The following is a 21,956-nucleotide window of genomic DNA, read 5'->3' as shown; positions in this document are numbered from 1 at the left end:
GATTTCATAAAAACTATAATGATAATTAGGTTTTGTATTGTAAACAGATATTTCCTTGGAGAACAGATTCCAAAATGATAATACTACAGTTAATAACATTTCTCATAGTATTTAAAGTATCAGAGATGATGAAAAAGAACTGGTTGATCCTAAGTAATGAAGACACCACAACAATTCTAGCTGCTCAGACCCATGCTTATTTCATTGTTGACCTACTGAAAAGCAGCAATTGTGGATATTATTTTTCTTATAAAGTTAGATTTTTCTTTTGTAATTACCTACAAATGTGCCAATAAATATTGTAATCCTCTATTCGCTGATAATAATTTTGTCAACTCTAATCAGATCAGTGATATCTGAAAGGCTGAAAAGCTCTTTTGTCAAGGTTTTTTCTGCAAGCTCAGCAATCCTTGAATTTTGTATGCTGTCACCTTCAGCTGCTGTGTGATGACAATTCTCCTTTTGGAGGCTCTCTAGCTTAGATTTGCTACATCTATATTAGTAAGTCGTTTGACCCAACTGGAATAGATTTGTAAATTGAAACATCTGGTGCTAAAGACCTGGCATCTTTCCTATCCACATTTCAAAGGGTTTTACTTCAGACCAGCTCTGATCTGATCCTGAGGACTGAATATCAGTGGTGGCAATTGCACTGCATTAGGTGGGGATCTGAAGTACATATTCTGGTTTAGATTCATCCAAACGAAATTCAATTTGTATGCTCTGAAACTGCTCTGTGACATGCATTAAAGCATGGTAAGTGGGGATGATGATGATACTTGCTGATCCAAACTAATAGACTAGTGTAGCTACCCCCATTATTCCTTGATTATAATACATTACAGGTATTTTCTTGAGAGGGTGGAATATGATGAACTCAAAAGGACTAGTACATCTTCTAGTCTGACCACTTGGTTTTGGAAGAAAGACTAGAAGCCTGTTTTTCTACTTCTTTGGCCGTCTAACTGATCATGGCAATCTACTACTCTGTTTCCACATCCTCACTTATGAGATGCATCAGCCAGCACTGAGACCCCACATCCAACCTCTCTGCAACAGCAGATATGAGGATGATTCTCCTGTCACAAACAGAGGCTGTACGAACCTCTGTACCATGACTATTGTTGCTCTGAGGACTGGCTATAAAGTGAGTTATCTAAAGAAAACACTATAAAGCGTTGGGATTGGTGTATGGTGATGCCAAACAGCGAAGGCACTGGAAGAAGACATACACTAACCCTGCATTGTTAAATACAGTCCATACAGACGTTTTTTTCTCCCCAGTTCATACTGCTTTTCAATTACACTAATCAGAGTTTTGACACCTTAACAAATTATCTGTTATAATAAAACAAGACACACAATAGTGTATTAAACAATATATGAACAACAAAGTGTCAGAACTTCCAAGGTGGAAGTTCTTGGCATAAATTTCACTGTGCTCCCCCATGAAGTAGCTAAATGGATTGTTAATACATGTTGAGAAAAAGTTAATAAATAGATAGGCAATCTTAATGAAATTTTTTTTCAATCTAATCACTGAAGAGCTTTTCTACAGAGTGTATCTACTTTTGCAACCACATTCTATAAAACAATGTATATCTTGCGTTATCACTGACTTACTGTCTATGTTCAGGCAATATACTTATCGCTTATTTTCCATAAGGGCTTTGCTGTATGGCTCTTTGCATTTTACTTTAAAGATGAAAAATACTATGGGCCAAATCAAACTTCTAAGACCAAAGCCCACAGTATGGTATATAATGTAAGAGCCTAACTGAATGAGTGTTACTGGAGATGCACTAAGAAAGGATAATGCAACTTACTTGAATAGATGATGTGCATTTTCAGATGTACAAAGAGAATGGCATGGTCTTAGATTACATCTTTGTTCCTCAGTTAGCTGGGCACATAACAGCCAAAAGTAGCAGAGGTCCTTTCTTCGCGTTGTTATGGACTTTATGTTGACCTATGGACCAAGGATGTTCTTTCCATTACCATTTTGATCTGCAGGTAGAGTCCGCCAGTGTTCTAACTCATGCTGTGTATTTGAGAAAAAGTAAAAACATTAAACACAAGGCAGAGGGAGCAGGTCTTTAGCTGGTTGATTGCTTTTCCCCTTCTTATAATTCTTTGCCTTGAACATGTTTCACAACTTTTATGGGTGCTGAGCTGTCTAATGAGCCCTGAGTAACTACAAGAGACACCTGCAAAATCTGAGCTTTTGCCAGTCAATTAGATTTCTTTCCCCACAGACCCACATGCTTCCCTGCTGCTAGTACAAGCAACAAAAAGGAAAGGCATCAGAAACTGATGTGGAAGTTGGTGCAGATCTCCTGCAATGACCACTTTGATTTACTGTTGAGCTCACATCACTAGCAGTAGGCAGATGGGCAACACCAGGGAGCAGACTGCATGTTCCCTCGAGCAGGCGCCGTCTCTGAGTCTGCACAGTACCCAGCACAGCAGGGTAGCGCTGGCGCCTGCAACCACTACTGCAGCCCAACAAGTAATAATATCGCAGGTCTTATCCTGAATAAGGAATGTACATCATGCATTGCCCAATGCAGATGGAAAGCTGCACATACTTTAGTCTTAGTAAAGCCATGTCTGGGGATAATGAAGAAATAATAGAAGAAATAATAATAAACTCCTACATTGCTTGCAAAAGCTGTTTCTAAAAGCTAAGGAAACAACTTCAAAATGGAAACTCAAACCATAAAACAATTAACAGTGGCTCTATATTGACAGGGATTTTCTAGCATCTTTGGTTTTTATTCTTCTATTTGTCTGATTGGTTTTGTTGCTCTTCTGTATTTTAGCACAGATGCTTTGATAATTTTGGGATCAGTATGTTGCTCAGTGAACTAATATGATTCATCATCGCTTGTTGACGTTTGGGTGGGACCTGGCTGATCATGAGCTTTGATGTGAATTTCAAGTGATAGGAATTAATTAAAAGCCTTGAAAAGTTCTGGCCTATAGAGCATTATGTACCCCCCTTAGCAGTGCTTATAAACCAACTGTTAGGAGTGGGAGGATATTCAAATGGTCTGTGTATTATTTTCAGACAGTAGTTTGTTCCTTGCACTGTCTCAAACTTCCTGTGTTATCTTGTCCAAATTAGTTTCACTTTTTCAATTCATCTCCCAAATGGTGACAACACTGCAATACTATCTCCTTGACTGAATAGAGAACAGCACCAACAGGGTGTCTAGATAGGGGCTGTCAGATAAACCTGAAAGATTGAGATTTTCTCAATCAAATCCAAAATGTTTCAGGTTGGACACCTAAATATTTCAAGTCAGCAATCTCAAACCTGGAATATCATTTCCAATATAATGTAAGAAAGTGAAAATTGTAACAGATATCAAAGTATTCCATCTTCTTGCAGAGCAGCAAACATGACATCATGCTTTCATTAAGGGTTTTCAGGAGAATGCAACAAACCTTCAGTTTCCTTCCACTACTTAATTACAACTAATTTAAAAAGCAACACTAAAAAGCAACCAGCAGGAGCCTGGGTGTGTAACATGTCATCCCTTTATGCCCACTGTCACTTCAGACATGTGCTTTAACCATTATCTTTTCTCCTGTGTGATAGTCTTTCATAAATTAGATAATTACCTGAAATAGGATTACATCTCTCCATCTTCCACTGGAGTCTGAACCATGCCTGCAAGGATATTTTATGGTAAACATTAATCAGATTACAGTGTAAAAAACACTGTGGCTGGTGCTGCAGTTAACCATTAAATATCATGCCCCTACAGGGGGATACTCCAGGTATACTTAGCTCTCTGTGATGATGGAGCATGAGCCTTAGCTAGGAGAATCCATCTCTATTTCAGAGGCTTGTAGCAGCCCCAGACTATTGCGTGTGCAGGCAGAGGAGCATTTATAAGGTCTAAGTAATAGGAAGGGATACTGAAGCATACCTGTATTTGGCACCAGGCAGATCTCATCACTCCAGCAGCTGTGAAAGGTTTAACTCGCACATAATGTCGTTGACATGTGTGCAGTTTCATAAAGCAAGAAGTCAAAGTGATCAGCAATAGCCCCATTGCTCAGCATCACAGAATGCAGTAGTCCTCAGATGCCCCCTTGTGACTCCTATGTGCATGACAACATTGTAGTTTTAAAGAAGACCTCTAAGGAATACATTTGGGGAATGAAGAGACTTGCAAGTACATATTCAGTTAGCATGAATAGATTACATTTTATGTTCACTTGTGAATTTGAGCGCACTCAGTCATCTCCAGGATAGAGTCCTGGATGAATACAACTTACTTGCCACAGATAATAAAACACACCAATAACTCTGTAAGTTTGAGGTTTTAAAGTAAATCAAAATATTCTTGCAGTAGATTTGAATGATTCCAGTAACTTTCTTACCCCTAAAACAACAACAAAAAAATACATTAAATACTTGAATAGAGATATCCCATATCTAGAAATGTCTAGGAGCACAGCTACTTAGTGAATTAACATCTTTTAACTATTACATTTATTTAGAGACAACCCAAAAATACTCAGTGCCCCCTTGTGGCTTAAATTATGAAATAAAAAAATTTCACAGAAAACAAAGTTCAAACAGTCTCACAACTGAGGTGATGCACAGGTCGGATCTTCTGAGACACTACTGCCCAGACTTATCCTGGGGGGGAGACAACAAAACCACACCATCTTACTGTCTTTCATCCACACCTGCAAAAACAGAAAATCTGAAGCAATGTTTTCTGAAAAACATTTATTACCTTTGAATAGCTGGTCTGCATGAGATGCTTTTATTTTTTATGTAATCTTAATCTCTAAAATTCCCCCCCCCCCAAACAACAAAAAACCCAAGGGGGGGGGGGAGGAATCTTCCAGCATTCAGACTTTGAACCTAAGATCTGACTGACAGATTTTCATTTTTTTAAACTGCAAACATACTTGGAGGAATATAAACTCCTCCAGCCACAGAAGCAACTTTAGCACGCTAGCTCTGAAAGTTAGTGATGCTAAGTTTCTTAATTTAGCCCAGAGGCCCCCCTCAGCCCCAGGATATTGAGGGCACAGCCAGAAGAACTCATAAGACATAAGGAATATGAGATGATACTTAGTTACTAAGTAATATAATCTTAGTTATTTAATTGCTGATTACTTCAGAAGACAGAAGGGACAGTGGGAGGGAAACTTAGATGGGGAAACTGATGAGAGTTGCTGCAGGGAAAGACATACAGAGAAAGAAAGGAACAGGAAGACCAAAACCCAGAAAGAGAATACAAAATAAAGCAATTATGAGAAACACTGTTCTCAGTGACTAAGTGTCCTTATAACCAAATTCATAAAAACAGTATTCTGTCACTAAGCCATGGAAAGTGACCTGTGGCTTCATGAAACTGAAGAGCGTATCCTAAATGTATAGAGAGGATTTCAAGCTAAGATTTAAATTTGAATTAGATGCTTTCCACAGAATGCATTTGGCAGTGAGGACTTTTTTTTTTTTTCTTGCTTTCATTTTCCTAACAGCTTATGGGGAGTGGGGGGTTGTTAAATAAAAATAAGATCTACTTTTCTAGATCTTACTGTTGATCATGCCCCCCAAAAGAGAGACATAGGACTGTGGAGAAAATTGTTACAGATAGAATAAGGCTGGTTTAGGGCTTCAATTTTGAAAATGAGAAGGTGAAGGCTGGCCTTTCCCAAAGTGCACCTATAATTTAAGCAGAGTAAGAAACAGTACAGACCTGCTTTATTCATGGGGGCTGGGGGGGAAAAAAAAAAAAAATCTACACCAACTCTACAAGAAGTCTGGTAATTCACTGGGAAGTAGCTTTTTTAAACACTTTTGGAAAGCCTTCCCAAAGTGAAGGCCCTGAATTTTGTCTTCTATGTATTTTCAGATGCACATGCAACAAGACACAAAAGAGAAATGAGATATCTAGAAAAAGGTTAAATGCATACTACAGGAAGAAAAGACTATAATGTGTGTGTCCTTTCATTGCTAATTTCTCAATTCTAACCCCCCCCCCAAAAAAAAAAACCACACCTGAAGACATATCTGTAAGTTGTTCTTGTAGCCCTGCCTGTTTGCAATAATAGAAGCTTGCCTGCTACATTCTACAGTTTTTTCATAAGTTGCACAGCTTTTACAAGGCTTAGCAAAGCACGTATCTCTTAGGAGCATCCGTGAATTTATGTGTTTGTTTCAGCATAAAACAAAGAAGGATAAAATAAATAAAACTCTACTATAAATGAGTATTTCTTGTTTAACAGACACTCATGTGTTCAAATCTCAGCGGTCTCAAAAGCCACATCTAAACAACAGGATCCAGGAACGTTTTCCAAATGCAGACCACCACCTAGCCCTACCTGTCAGATGTTCTGGCTGCACAACAGTCCCTCCCTCTCCCTGCGAGCAACAGTCCAAACTTAGGTGCTGTTGGACTAGCACAAAGAGAAGCTCCAAAGAGCACTTTTCCTATAATTAATGCACTGCCAATGAGAATTAAACATATTACTGGAGTGCACTCTGACTCTAATGAAATGTGCTTTGTTATAGTGAAACCAAATTAAACGGAATCTCTAACAACAGGCTTATAACCAGATTTAGGATATACAATAATCTATTTAGAACTCAGAAAACCACATTCTAAGGGGAAAGAACAATACAGTAACAAAAATAAACATTTTTTGCTCAATTTCTGTCATTCAAAACAAGACATCAGCATTAACAATAGGAAGATATTAACTCAATTTCATAACTGTATTATAATGTATATGTCCTTAGGATACAGGACGTACAAGCACAGAGAAATAACCAAAAGATTTTTCAGCTCAGAAGTACAGGGCAGAAGAATAGCTAGAATAATCACCTAGCTGCTAGAGTGCTGGTCCAGTAATGCAACCAGCCCAAACCTATGAACTGTTGTTGATTTCTACCTTTCCTCATAAAAATGTTAACTTTTCTCAGTAAATCTACCTTTAAATAATGAAATCTGCTATTGGCCCTAAATGTTACATACTTCCTTCTCTCACCATTTATGAGGTTATTTCTCCATTAATATCATATGGGACATCAGCATATGAACAGGGAAGGAAAGAGGAAGCATGAATAACATTGTTCTGTCTAAACCTATTATCTTTTTGCTTCATGGCAACGATCTTAAGACACGATACAAGATAACCTGCCAGCTCATGAGAGGATCATAAGACAATGCTGTACCTCATTAGTTCCAGCAACATACATGCCATTCTAATCATTTAAACTGTTAAGGCATAAAGGTGACCATGAACTTAAGTTTAGGAAGTGTCTGCAAAGGACAAAGTAGCATCAGAGGGACTGATTATCTTTATTATACAACAAAGAGACAAACAGAAAATAAAATACTTTAATAGGAGAAAAAATAGAAGATACAATTCAAACATAATATACCATACTGAAACTATACACAATGGAACATGAAAACATTGTTCAACAGCAAACTTCCAGTAAAAGTTGCATGTTTTGAGTACAAGCATCACCCATCACAAATACACAGCTTTTTGTGCACATCTGAGCTTCAGTGAGAAAGATCATGAACAGCAGCAGCACATTTAATCAGATTGTTTCATTTTCATTAAAAACTCTTACCTAGTGAATGTACTGGATGCAATTGCTTCATACTAGAAGTAATAAAATATTAAGCAAGGCAGTGCCTGCCAATACAGATTGGATGCAAGTTACATATGCAAATAAAAAGGATAAACATTTTCCAGATATGAAGTTTTGTTTTTTTATATTGCATTTATACACATTTGCTGCTTTAAATGTGCATTCAAGTCTCTCAGCATCTAAACATAACTAAAATGCTATTTCAGCAACTACGCATCAAGTGACAACTAATTATTGCTATAGAAAAATTTGTTTCCCAGAGTTTTAAAATAGATGTAATTTCATCTGCAATTCTCTAGATATGTTCAAGTACCAGAAATAACTAGTTCCAGTGTCAATCAGGTGTTCTAAATCTGTATTGGCTGTAGGCATTTATTGCCACATCATATAAATATTTTATTGAATCTAAAAAAGTTAACTAAACTTACATATAACTATTAAATTCCTTAGGAAATGTATACAGTAATAAAGCTACCATGGTATGTGTTTTTATTTTAAAAAGTTAAAACTTGACCATCAGGTTAGACAGAAAGGAATTTCAAGGTAAGGGCACTATTTCACAGTTGGCTTTATAGAGGAAAAGAGAAAATAAGGAATTCAAACAAACTTCCCAGCTGGATCAGTGAACCACTCCAAATCAGTATGTGGTCACACAAGCACTACAGCTGACAGATGCATGAAAAGACATAGACAAGAATACAGAGGGAAGGGGGGGGGGAAAGGGGGGAACAACAAACAGGGAAGGAGGAGTGGGAATATATATATATATTTTTTTGGCAGCAGGCCACCATTTTAGTCAATAATATTGGACATGTTAAGTTGTTATAAAAAGGATACAACTTTAAGACATCTCTGCAAAGTTGATTTTCTCCGTGTTTTTAGCCACTCAAAAATAGAGGACAGAAATTAAACGTTACAGTGTATAGTGTTTTAGTTCCAACATTCACAACATATTATAACCAAGACTCAGTTCTGAAACCCATTATATTGCAGGATGATGTGTTTCAACCTTGCCAGTTTTGGAATATGAAATATTCTAATATTTAAAGAATAATCCAAACTTCTGTTTGGAGAGCAAAGAGGAACCAGGCCACAAAAAGCAGAAGTACATTCTGCTGCATGGGTAAAATTATTACACATAAATCACCAACCAGAGTAGGAAAATTACTGGATATATTCTTCACCATGTACACAATACCCATTAAGAATAACAGCTTGACAACGGACGATAATGACACAGGATGAAGAGTCAGTCTCAGAGTATACATTCAGAGCAATCTACTTTTACCATGGGTGGAAAATTTCCAGGTCCCATGAAAGCCAATCTGAAAAGACACACACCTGCGCATGCATACACACACACATACAGAAAAAAGACTCACTGAAAAGTAATCTTTGCAGCTTTCTTTCCCCTTCCCTCCATTAGTATTAGAAAAAGAAAATTGCAGAAATTGTATGTTTTTTGATTTTACTGAGGGTCTTGATGAGAACATGGAAATCTAGAATAGAAATTCAAAATATGCAGATTACTATTTTAAGGCAAGTTTTTCTTCTCAACTGTTTTTTTGGGCCTTTAGATGCAGTAGATGCCAAAGTTTTAAGCAGTCTCACCGAAAAACACAAGTTCATGCCTGAGTGTTGGTAGGTCTTAAGCCAATTAGTTTTCTAGGCATAGTCTTCCATGAAGATGAAAAAGAACAAGACTTGAATTGCTTATGCCACAGGAGAAATTCTTAGAAAAGTTTGAATAAAATGAAAAACTAGTGATCATATTCATATACAAAAAAGTACACCTTTTCTATATTTGCATGTCATCATGACTTGTTCAGAAAGGAGTATGTCAGGGCAATTCTCTTATTAGTTGGGAGCACAGAAAAAACTTCTCACCCCCCTGTTTAGCATGCAAGTGTCCTACTTCAGTTATGCTCCAAAAGGGGAAAAAAATAGATGTAATTATTCCTAGGCTATAGCCTCATTCTTTCTTAAAGACATATGGAAGAAACTTACTCTGCACTATTGATCTACAGAAAACAAATATTTTGATATTATAAGTTGGCCCCATTTATTTTCATTCACATGGTAACAGTAAAAAAAAAAACAAATCATAATATCAAAACAAGCCTTTGTCATCAGGTGGGAGGAAGAAAAAAAAATCACCATCTCAGAGCTATCTTAGCAGATGGAAACTGAACATAAAAAAAGAAAAAGAAAAAATAGTGCAACAAAGCATCTTTGTATTCGCTTCTAAAGATATTATTTTCAAAGTTGCCATTGGTGAATTAAAACACCTGGCATTAATAAAAAGAAATTATATAATTAACAGAGTAGTAAGAGTTAAAGACAAGCAAGACAACAGTGAGAAGTTTCAAAAAGGTCCCTAATTCCACAGGGACAGATCTCAGTAAAAACGTCAGTTAAATTGTTTATGAAAATTCCTTATTAGTGTGGAAAAATTAAACCTGAAAACTACTTACTGAATTCCATTTTTATTAATATACATTTCATATTACCAACAGAATTCATGTAGTTTTTCCCCTCAGATAATCAGTAAGTTGAAGGGGATCTATACTTTAAAAGTTCACATGACAGGATTCTTGAACTGCATTTTGGTACTGGGCTTCTTCATCAAGCTGAAGATTCTGAACAAAATGAAAACATAATCAAAAACAGATAAATACTGAAGATGTAGCATATTGCTTAGTTTAATTGTACACTTTCTGCATTTTTACATAGGAAATGGTACCTAGATGAAGACTATCCATTTATATATGTATTAGACTACTGTTTATATTACACAGTTTTTTATTTAAGACAAGTACCAAGAGACACAAGAAACAGGAGAAGAATCAGATGAGTGGGACACAGTTCATTAAGCAGAAGGGTCCATCTTCTCTCCCTGGCTCAATTATGTTATAGAATAGTCAGCTCAGGAGAACAGAATGTGTCTTGCAATTCTTATAACAGGACTTCCAACCAGCCATAACCCTCTTCTATCAATAAAAACAAAATGCAATCCCCAGACAACAGTAATCATAGATTGTGGAGAATATACTGCTTAAAATGAGAAAGCAAACATATATCACAAAAGATGGGTGGTTAACCTTGCTACTTTTGAAGAGCTATATTCCAAAACGTTCATACGCCAGAGTAATACACCTTTTTAGTTAGTGTGATTCTGGCAGCTTCCCTAAATCAGAATTCCAGTCACCAGTTCTACATCCTCAACCATGCAAAATGCACTCGTGTTGAGGAGTCCAATCCCCTGTATTGATCTCCAAGCGCTTCACTCCTTTGCCACAGGGTATCGGACATGAAGAAAAATGTACATTCTCTGTGCTTTCCTTAATCTGCAAGGCTGCCTATGCTTCAGATACTATATGTCCCCCATAAAGCTCAAACAGTGTACCCAAATCCTGTCAAATATGCTAGAAAGTACAGTACAAACTCTCCAGCCATCTGATCCAATATGCAGAACTAGCTGGTTGGCTTGACTTACAAGCCACCCAACGACTACATCTGTGTATGTAGTTTTGCATCTACTCCAGGGTCATTTACTCATAGCGAGTCTGAAAGAAGGCAACCAGAACAGCGATTTAATGCCACATCTCTTCCTGTACCACATTGCAGCCCCTCTCCCACCACATGGAAACAGAGGCTGGAGTAGCATTAGGAGGCAGTCAAGCTGCACTTTGAGTCCTGAGAACTATGATTTGGTCATTTCTGCAAAAAAAGGTCAAAAATATGTCAATAAAGCAGATCAGAATCTATTACACTTCCCTCAGAAGCAGGAGTAATAAACTGTTATAGAAGGACAAATAGTTCAAATTGATGACTTAATTCTTTAGCATAGTGTTCTTAATCAGTTTGGAGCATGGTTTAACTGTCGACAACACCTACTGCCAGTAGCATTTGATGTTGATAATGGAAAAAGTTTAAGAATGTGCAGGCCTACTTCTGAGCTGTCAGCATTTCCAGATCAGAAACAAATTTGGCCTGAATATTTATTTGGCATTTTTGTTTACAGAAAAAAGTTTCCATTTATTCCCCCACTAATCAAAGAAAAAAAAGCTTACCACAAATTCTCCGTAGTCAAACTGGTGTCTTAGATTTAGATGGCTAACAAGATTTCTAGTAACCTGGTTAGAATCTGCCCAAGGAAGAGATACACAAATAGGACAGATCTAAATTTGGAAGGTGAGGGGAAAGAGAGAGAATAAAAAAAGTTAAAAAAAAGTTAATTGTAATACAGAATGCATTAAAGATGTTCGACTAATCTATTACTCATCCAGTACTGAAATATAGTAGAAATGCTTAGTTAAAAATCATAAAGTGCTCTTTTTCCCTCAAGCGTGTAACATTCAAAAATTACATTTCAATGTGCCAAATGCATTAGTGTGTCTGCTAGCTGTGGTGGATTACCACACCTGCCTAGCACTCTTTTTGCTGATTTCTGTTGTTCTAAATTTAGAAGAGAAAATGATTTTGCACCCTAGTGTTTGTATGGATCTTTCTCTCTATCTGATCATCGCAATTGTGTAATGAAAAATAATAATAATACTCAAAATACAAGTGAAAACAAAAACAAAAATAAAAAACTGTTTTTTCCTCCTCCAACCTTTTGATTTTTAGTAACTATAGGTTTCATGCAAAACAATAGTTTGATTACAAATGGGATTGTCTAGAACCAGAGATGTGAATTACTAACTGAAGAGGAAAAGTAAGTGTCAAGCTCAAAAACTGAGTTTGTTTCAACGCAGGATAAATGAGGCAGCTATGTCAGAAATGCCTTACAACCGACAAGAAGCTTAACAGTTATGGCTGACAAGGATTTTCAAATGAAAGTCACTCCTCAATTTAAACACACTGAATTAAGTAATTGTCTTTCTCAGAGCACAGTGACCTTTACAGTTATAGACTAGCTACTGCACATGTTCCAATTATATGGAATAGCGGGAGGATTTTAGACTAAAAGTAGTTTAAGAAGCATACATAAAAAAAAGCAACTGTACTTACTACAGGAACTATCTGATAAAGGTGTCTATTATTACAGTGGTCCAGCAAGCGTTGTCTAGTAAAATTGGCTTCCTGACACAGGGGACATTTGAACGTTGGATGTCCACTGTAAACAGAAATACATAGGATTAAACAGCAAAAAGTTTTAGAAAAAGTGTTAGAGAAGTGACAAGATAACAGATGATTTAGTCTTATTTTCCCTTATTTTGATAATAAACACCCCCCTCCCAAAAAAAGCCTTTGATATTATAGCAGCACTACTAGAGTTCCACTGCTACTCCTGAAGTAGACTTTTAAAGCAAAATTTAATATTTGTATGTCAACATGCATTCTATTGAGATTTTGACTTTAGAAAATTCTTTTGCTCTTATTGCAGCTGCATCCCGTTCTTATTTACTGGTAGCATCCTTTAGTTCAAACCCTTAAGTCTGAACTGAGAAAGAACCAAATTTGGTGCTGAGAAACCAAATTCTAATGGATAGACACAAATATGGAAGAAACAACATTTTTTAAATTAAAATTTGTAGTAACCTTTTATTAGTTAGTAGAAGTTTATAGTATGATTTGCTAGGTCTATCTGAGTAATAACTGTGGAAAAATAAGCAGCCTACCTTGCATCTCCTTGAAGCGTCTGATTATTAGCCCTCTCTCCATTATCAGATATAGTATCACTCCTGCTACTTTATATAAAGAAAAAAAAAAATAAAGAAAATTGATATTATTGTACTTCGCTATCAAGATTTTTTCAAAGAGTTTAATGGTAACAGGAAAAACTCTCCATTGAGTCCCATGAATTTTAAGGCAAAACATATAACGGCACATATTTTAACTTGTACAACTGTTCAAACTTTTCTTTCATATCAAGTTATTTCTCAGCATTTGGTTACCATGGTGACTCTTACTAAATTGCCTAGTATTTTACTAGGAAACTGGTTCTTAATACAATGGATACTTAGTCAACAAGAATGATAGGGGAGATTACAGATATATAGCTCAAAAAGCATTATGAATTATGTGCATTTTCTAGTTTTTTGATTTAGGACAATGTAATAGTCATTTAACTGCCATGCATTTATACAAATCATTTGCAACTTTTAACTCCAGCAAGGTAAATTTCTCTACATTGTGTAGAGAATCTACTATTTCCTAAAGTAAGAGTGACAAACAGGAACACTTTAGAAAGTAAATTTGACCGCACATGCCCCTCCAGCTAAGCCAGAAACTGCTCAGATATGCTGATAATCCTAAAAGTATGAATATTTACAATCACAGATCTGGTCACAGAAAATTTTTTTATAGTTCTGAAATGTTATAAGCACAAGAATTCTGCTGTGGCATACTCAATGAGTAGCTATATAACAATATCCAGACACTTCAGGTAAACATCACTGCAACTAGCTCTGATAACAGCTTAAATTTCCACTTTTGATGTACTGATGGGTTGAAACCCAAACACACAGAAGTTCAGCCTGCCAAAAACAAAAAATAGATAGCAACACATAATAAATAAAGCATAAGCTATGTAAAAAAAGGTCTTCATAAAAATGAGCAAAAAGCAAACCAAGAAATACATCAGTCAGAAAGCATCAAAAATGAAGTTCTTCAGCTTTACTGTCTGAAAACAAATGGGTAAATGGCATTTGATTTTATGCTATATAACATACTGGAGTTCCTTATACATTTCATAAAAGATCAGTTCAAAGTAAATTCAATCTGAAACCAAAAGCTTGCACAGTAATGTTTTGCAACAGGATACCCTCTAAAACAGATTTTAAAAAGGGTAGGGAAGGGGATAAGAGGAGAAAGGAACTTCCCTGGGGCTAAATACAATGAAATCTGTTACAAAGCAAGCTGCTCAAATGCTGTGAAGGCAAGAAAAAAGGTGGAAATACTATGCAATCTTTAGAAGACCTCCTAGAAGACATTCCAAACCATCATCTAGAAAAGTTTTCTTCTGTATGCTAAGAGTGAAGAAAAAAAATCCGGAAAAACTGTCATTTTTTGAAGCATAAGAATATGGACAATAATTATTACAAAAAGAAAGTGTATCCTGGAAAACAAAACACTTTCCTTTTAGGAAAAAAAAATTAAAAAGGAAGATATATTGTTATACATAAAACACCCTGATTACCTGTTCCCTGTTGAATCTTGGGAAATCTGTAAGTCTGGTATAATAGAAGAAACACCGTATTCATCCTGATACTTCTTACACGTTTTATAATGCTGCCTCATCCATGAAAATCTAACCTGTAAATGAAATGTCAAATTATTGAAATTATACTAAATAATCCAAGGACAGGAAGAAGAATTAATTCTGCCAATAGAAAGCAACGCATGCAGGAATGGTTAAACGTCATATGCAGCAGAAATTAGAATTGACATCTCCCTTTCAGGATGAACACTTCCTTTCCAAACAAGGAATCTTCAATTCCTTTTTCTGCAGAGTCTCTACCACTCTGTGAGAATGAAGAATAATCCCACCTCTCAAACACCAAACAGCCAGGCAACTGAGAGTTCTGTCTCAAGAGTAAAAAATGTGAGTAAACTCCATTTCACTGAAAAGTCACAGAAACTACACCTCCCGCATCCAGGATGAGTACTGATGAGCTATTGGGGGCAGGGAAGTGGGCTTGGAGGATGGGATAAGCACCACTGCTCCTTCAGTCTTCTCTAGCCTGCTGTTGTTTTGTGCAGAGTCCAGTCTTTTTGCATTAGGTGTGTTCTGAGAATGCCTAACTTCATGGGAGGGGGGAAGAGGTGAATGAACACCAACTTCAGGATGTCTAACCAGCTTAAATGCAAGACAAGACAATGAGCTGCCCAGATCAGTCAGAATACAGTTGTGCTGGGCATGTCCTAAATCAGAATTTCAGGTCCAATGGCACTGTCAGAGAGTGCCTATGCATTTAGAAGCTGTACGAGACCCCATCTCATGCTTTTGTGCCTCAACTCCATTTAAGTTCTTTTGGGAATCTGTTTTGTTCTTCCTTCCAGTTTACAACTTGTTATTTTTTCTTTCTCCCAGCTTTTTCATCCTCATGAGTCAGGTGCAACAAAGCAAGGAGCTCAGCTTTCCACCAGGGCTAATCTTCGTGTCAGCAGAACTAAGTTCCAAGTGAAATGAAACTAACATGAAGGCTACCTGGATTAGATGCTTTGTAAACAAGATGTGCAGCTGAAACCCTGGATTCATTTATTTCAGAAGAGAGATTACTGTTGATTTCAGCGGGGGTCAGGATTTCGCCCAGTGTTCTGAAAAGAGTGATCTCTTTACAAACTGCAAGTAAGCAGACTGATGTTTTGCAGGGCAGAGGAAATTACATATGATTGCATGTACACAGTGAGTAATCAATATATATTTGCTGGTTTTTAAATGAAATTTTACAGTAGTTCTAAGAACTTTCATTTCCATAGCGAGTTTCTGAGATTTCCCATCTATTCTCCACATTTCATTTTCAGTTATCCAATTTCCATTTTGCTAGTTTTATAGCCATATTCAGTTTTCTCATTGTATTGGGGAAAGTCTGACACTCCACATAAAACGTTGTTATAGACAATCCACTATCCTCTTTTAGCTTATATCTGTTAGTGATATGTAGGCATTGCATGCCTAACACACGCAAAAACAAAGGTACGTTCTGCAAACTGCTATAAGCTTTTTACCTACAAGGCATAAATGGCACACGGTAAGTGTGTGCAGAATCAGGTCAAAAGTAAGAAAAGTTTACTCAACTGTTTATAAAGTTTTACTCTACCTGCTTTTCACAGCATCTACAGCCCCCAGAAGCTTTCTTCATATTGTTTTCAACATCTAGAGCCCTTTTAGGATATGATCTTTCCTTTTTAGTCACACTCCCCCGGCAGAGAGGACAATGTGTTCCACTTTCTCTGATTGCTGTCAAGAAGCACTTCCTGCAAAACCTAAATTGAAAAGTTACCACAAACACAGATTAGCAAAGTGAAAAAAGTTGGCTATTGTATGTTTAAAGAGAGCTGGGTGATTAGAGAAAAAAAAAACATATCAGAATAAAGGTCGGCTGAACATAAATCCTTATAAAAACATAAGCAAAATAAAATAGTGGCGCTTACAAAAACATAACTGTAATTCCTCTACTGAAATTAAGGAAACTTGGCAAAGCATTTTAGGTAGATCTTACTATTTACTGTCTAGTATTCCTAAACTGTACACCAGATTGATCATTAATGAGATATTAAATGATGTAGCTGGCACGTGATACTGCAAAAGTTTTATCAGTAACTCCTGTTTATTGTCCTTGAGCAGAGACAGAAACAATGTAAAGCTCCATTTAGGTGTTCCTAAAGATTTCAGTTCATAAGCTTTTGCATTTCTCCTTACCAGCATACAGACAGACCATTTTCTTTTCCTTGAAGCAGTGTGTATCAACTGCCAAAGCTGTTTTGCGTTTTTACAAATTATTAGTTTGTAATTAAGTGTTCCTCTGGAAAAAAATAAAACAAAACATACTTTCCCACTGTGAGCATAAAAACTGAAAGAGAGAACAGCTAAACTACGGTCATTTTTTGAAAATGAACAGGAAACTATAAATAAAGTTAAAAATGCAAGTTCAGTTAGATTTGTAGGATGTTTTCAACTGCAGTAAAACTTGGTGATCATTTATAGGACTGCCAAAGATAAGATGTGGCTTTGTAAACTGATTAGTCCTCATTCACTACAAAAGAAACAGGTAAGAAAAAAAGAGTCAAGTAACGCTTTAGACGCAAGCTTTGAACCGAGCCCGTGGCAGAGGTGCGCCAACGCACAGGGCAGATGTCCCCACGAGCTCAGCTGGTCCTGCTACTGCGTGTCCTGTCTCCGGGACAGCCCGCCCCAGGCCGAGCACAGGAGAGCTGGGGAGCAGATCAGCGAGGCGCCCAGCCAGAGGGGGCGAGGCAGGCGCCCCTGCAGGGCGGCGGCAGGGAGGAAGAGGGGTACGGAGGGAAGCAGAAATACCCACACGTGCTGGCAGTTCATCGTCCTCACGGGCGTTTTGAACACCTCCTGGCAGACGGGACAGTAAAAGTCATCCTCGCTGAAACGCACCGCGGCGGCCTCCTCGGCCATGGCAACACGTCCGGGCCTCCCTGTGGGTGCGGGGACGACAGAACAAGATGTCCCACCGCGGCGGCGCCCGCGCCGCTGCGGGGGCCGGGGGAAGATGGCGGGCGGGCACCTGGCACCAGGTGGGAGGCCGGGCCGCGGGGCGGCGCGTGGGGGAGGGGGCCCGGCCCGGCCCGCAGGCCCCGCCCCCCCCCGGCCCGCGCCGCCGCCGCCGCCGCTGCCGCCGCGCCGCTCCCCTCCCCGCCGCCCCTCTACCTGGCGGTGCCCGCGGAGAGAGCGCCCGAGGCGGGCGCCGCCGCCGCTGGAGCGCGTCCGAGCCGCTCAGGCGCAGCGGCAGCCGCGTGCCATGCTGCGCCCAGGCCCCGCCGCTCTCCCGGGGGGCAGGGGCGGGACCGGGGCCTGGGGCGGGACCGGGTTTCCATGGCGATCGCCTCCCGGCCCGGCGGGACTGTTATGACACCAGTGGGCGGGCGGCTTCCCTCCCTCCCCCCGCCCGGGAGCCGCCCCGCCCGGCAACGGCGCTGCCCCGCTCCCTCCCCACCCCAGCCGGCCGCGCCGGCACCGCGCACACCCCTTCCGCAGCAGCCCCCGGCGACGGGGCCTCCGGGCGGCGCCGCCGGGCCGGGCCGGGCCGGGCCGGGCCAAGGCCTCCCCGCCGGGGGCGCTCGCAGGGGCGGCGCACGGCCGCCACCCTCGGCGTGTGCCTCGGCGTGTGCTCGCCGCGACCGCGGCGGAGGCGGAGGGCGGCGCCGTCGCCCGTTTGCCCTGCGCGGCCGGGCGTCGCGGCCCCGGCACCGCGTCGGCAGGGCGGGGCGAGGTGCAGCTACCGCGGGGCAGCGCCGGCTGGGGCGGGGGGGGGTCTAGTGAGCGGGGCCCCCGCCGCGGCGGCGATCTACTTGTTGAGGCTTCCCCGCCCGCCAGGGGCTCCCGAGAGAGGGGCTCCGGCTCTTGGCCTCCGGATTTCCAAGCGGGGCCTTGCGGATGGTCCAGTCCTCCCCGCTCCTTACGCCCGCCGTGGTCTAAATTCATTTCCATTTTGACCCTGCAGCTGCTGCCCACACAGAAGTGCAAAAGAGCACAGGCCCCAAAAGCGGCTGCCGAGAGGGATTAGCGAATAAACCTGGTGCAGGCACCGTTACTCACTGCGAGATTTAAAAAAAAAAAAAAAAAAAAAAAACCCACGACTAACCAAACTGGACTGTTTGCACCTTTCATTCAGGTGTTGGTAGCTGATGAAAAGTCTGTGAAACTGACAGTATGAAATCAGAGGAAAGCGTTCACAAACAGCTTCTGCACAAATAATAAAATAATGAAGCCATTTCTGGTTGCTTCTTGACAACAAACTAGTTGTTCAAACTTGAAGGCACTCACAAAATCATTAAACAAGTTTAAGCCAGGTCATAACATTCAGGAGCTTCAATTATTAACTAGGTGAATATTTTTCAGCTACCCTTAGTAGCACTAATAAATTTAGGACTTTATGTCAGGAAACTCTTACATGTTAAATGTTCAGCACCAGGTATAGTATAGTATACTGATGAAACTGAATTTTGCTAATGTCTCTGCCTGAGAAAAGCTGAAGCCTACACAAAAGAACAAAGTATGTTTGGGCACTTTGCTCTCCCGCGTGGAAGTGCTAGTGGGAACGCACACTGCTCAGCAGTGAGGTGACTGCATCTGCGCTAGCGACATCAGCTGCCGAAAGAGGTTCAGATGATTTAAGGGAAAATGACCCCATGTAGCTTGCCACAACCTATTCAGGAATGCATCTGACATATCACTGTGGTGATCTGGATGTCATCCAGCGTAAGCACCTCATCCCTTCAGTTTCGAGCAAGACGGACAATCAGGGTAGCCAAGTGATTTATTTTCTACGATGTATGTAGGCTCCACGTATGGAGCACTTTCCATACATACCTGTCCACTGTCTATATAAAAAATGTTTTTTTACTGCATCAAAGATTTAATTTCTTATGGTAAGAGAAAAATAAATTGCATTAACATATACATGGATTTTGGGAAGGTTAGTTTGGTAGGTTTCAGAAAGCGATTTTTTGTAAATTGACTAATCCTAGCAGTAATTTTAGGTGTAGTTTTAGTGGTATTACTGTTTGGTCCAGAAATTCTACTGACTGAATTCTACTGACAAAAACTCCTAAGAGTAATTCAGCAGTATGCCTGTCTGTGCACTTTTTTCCAGAAGGAGGAATTATGATGATATTATTATAGTGGTATAATTATGTCATTGATTTTCTCTGAGTAGAGAAGACTTTGGACCTGTTAAGTACCTCTAGCACTGACCACCCTTGAAGGTGGCTCTTGGCAGATAAAAAATAAAAAAAATGCTGGTAATACTTTAAAAAGAAACAGATTTGTAGAGATTATATTTTTACAGATTATACTAATTTGTAAAGGTTATTTTAATTCATACTAAATCTGAAATTCAGGATTAGGTCTGGTCTCTCACCCAAATCAAAGATGTGGGGCAAGGGCTGAGGAAAAATGGACCCTTCACCTTCACTTTCCCTGTCTCCTTGGGGCTGCAGCTGGCTATACCCCTCACAGATGTTCAGAGATCACTAGGTAGGGGGATCCCCCTCTCTCTAGTCCGAGATTAGGTTTTCAGGTAAGAGAGAGCACAAAACACTAAACCCTGTGATTCACTTATGCCTAATAACCTCTGGCATTTCAAAACTATTTAGGCTTCAGAGTCAGAGCTGCTGTATTTGCCAGTGATAAGCAGCAAGATGCATTGTCCCCCACCCTGGCCCATGATTTAGACAGGAAAGAGGAAACTGCAGGAAATGAAGTTAGAGCTCAGGTCTAGTTCTAGGAGAAGGTGAAGGATTTGGCTGTTTCCTTATTCAGGATCCAGCTCTGTTACTATTAGCTCAGCTATGCTAAAAAATGGTAGTATCTCCCATGCATCTGCTTTTTAATCCTTAAAAAAAGCAGAGGCCCCAACTAAAGCTAATGATTGCACTAAATACCTTCTTTCTAGACCATGTCAAGGCAGAATTTGAGTCCCTTTATGTACTGGGACAGCCGAAATAAGGAGTGGAAGCACCTCTGAGGTGATGGGCGCAACGAGAGAGTTAAGTCATCTGTGCTGAGACATTCACTGGCTGTGCTTTGTGCCAGGAGAAAGTCCAGTGCAAAAGGGCAGGACTGCCTGGGCAGGGCATCCAGTGGAGAGGCCAGCCCTGGGCATTTCACCCATTGCAAACGCATCCTCTCGCAGCTGGAGCTGCGCTAGCTAAGGAGGGCATCACTCCCCTCATCACTACTTTTCGGAGGGGCTGTGAAGGGTTAGCTGAGCTGTTCACATGGCTGCTCAGCAGCGGCTGGGCTTGCAAAGAACTGCTGTTTGCACTGATTAACTTTGCTCTTGTCTGAAATGAAGTAGAAAGCTGAGCCTGTAGATATGAGGAGGCATGAGGGGTAATGAACAGCAGCTGGTGACAGTGGAAGTATGCTCTCTTCAGCAGTGTAAGTACAGCCAGGAGGTCACGTAATTCCTCCTTGAGTAAATGGCCTGCTGCTGTTCTTGCTCTGTTCAGAATATTTTTAATGCACTTTTTGTGTGTCAATTAGGACTATACCACAGCTGTACAGCTAACTTTTGATGTGTCCTATCCATGCTGTCTGTGAAATTACATTAAAAGAAAGAATTACAGAGGCCTCCACTGAGACACTGTAAAACTTCCTTGTCTTACCCATTAGAAGGGAAGCCACATGGCCTTCACCTGCAGCATGGCGAGGGCTGACATACATGGGTTTCCGACTCTTTTCAGTCATCTTGTGTGACTTGAAGCAAGTGTGTCTTTATTTCTCAGTTTCCCAATCTGTAAATGGGGAGTAGTTTTTAATCACTATATAGGGTTGTTATGAAGTTAAATTAATTACTGCAGGTAAAGAGGGCTAGGTCCTCTGAAGGCAAGTGTTAAACAAAGGCTAAGATTTATTACTAAAAGAACACAATAAGTCCATTTGAACTTTGTTCAGGAGACTGCAGTATTTATTGATTAGTAGCTTTTGGCAGGGGGAGAAATTGTGCTGATGACCTCAAGGAAGTAAACTACAGGAAGATGTGTGTGAAGGCATTCATGCTGTTGTGTGAACGTTATTGTAAATCTTGATCCTTTAATAAAGCTATGACCTTGAAGTTGACAACTAGTATGCCATGAAGCAATATATAGTATGGTACTAGCCTTGTAAATCTCG

At 39.8% G+C, this 21,956-nt stretch overlaps 1 protein-coding gene across 2 annotated transcripts; it reads right to left on the bottom strand.

The window, feature by feature from the left end:
- Positions 1 to 7,362: 7,362 nt before the first annotated feature.
- Positions 7,363 to 18,114, bottom strand: RNF138 (ring finger protein 138). Of its 2 annotated transcripts, none has more exons than XM_067290425.1 (8): positions 17,988 to 18,114; positions 17,629 to 17,755; positions 16,408 to 16,573; positions 14,784 to 14,899; positions 13,264 to 13,332; positions 12,653 to 12,758; positions 11,713 to 11,820; positions 7,363 to 10,278 (listed from the first exon to the last, which is right to left on the bottom strand). In XM_067290425.1, the coding sequence occupies exons 2-8, from the start codon at positions 17,733 to 17,735 to the stop codon at positions 10,210 to 10,212; spliced, it is 741 nt and encodes a 246-aa protein (XP_067146526.1). In that variant the 5' UTR covers positions 17,736 to 17,755; positions 17,988 to 18,114; the 3' UTR covers positions 7,363 to 10,209. The 2 variants fall into 2 exon arrangements, with proteins under 2 accessions (XP_067146526.1, XP_067146527.1); XM_067290426.1 differs by having other exon boundaries at positions 13,264 to 13,329.
- Between the last annotated feature and the right edge of the window lie 3,842 nt (positions 18,115 to 21,956).

This window comes from Apteryx mantelli, chromosome 2 (genome assembly GCF_036417845.1).
Source record: "Apteryx mantelli isolate bAptMan1 chromosome 2, bAptMan1.hap1, whole genome shotgun sequence".
Lineage (NCBI taxonomy): Eukaryota > Metazoa > Chordata > Aves > Apterygiformes > Apterygidae > Apteryx > Apteryx mantelli.
The sequence above is the reverse complement of the archived record's forward strand: the minus strand, read 5'-3'. Positions and strand labels throughout refer to the sequence as shown.

Excerpts from the sequence above, each read along its gene's own strand:
- RNF138 (XM_067290425.1), bottom strand. The coding sequence starts at position 17,735 with ATGGCCGAGGAGGCCGCCGCGGTGCGTTTCAGCGAGGATGACTTTTAC. Across the intron at positions 16,574-17,628 it reads ACGATGAACTGCCAGCACGT|GTTTTGCAGGAAGTGCTTCT; the intron begins GTGGGTATTTCT and ends TTTTCAATTTAG. Across the intron at positions 13,333-14,783 it reads CAAGATTCAACAGGGAACAG|TAGCAGGAGTGATACTATAT; the intron begins GTAATCAGGGTG and ends CTTTATATAAAG.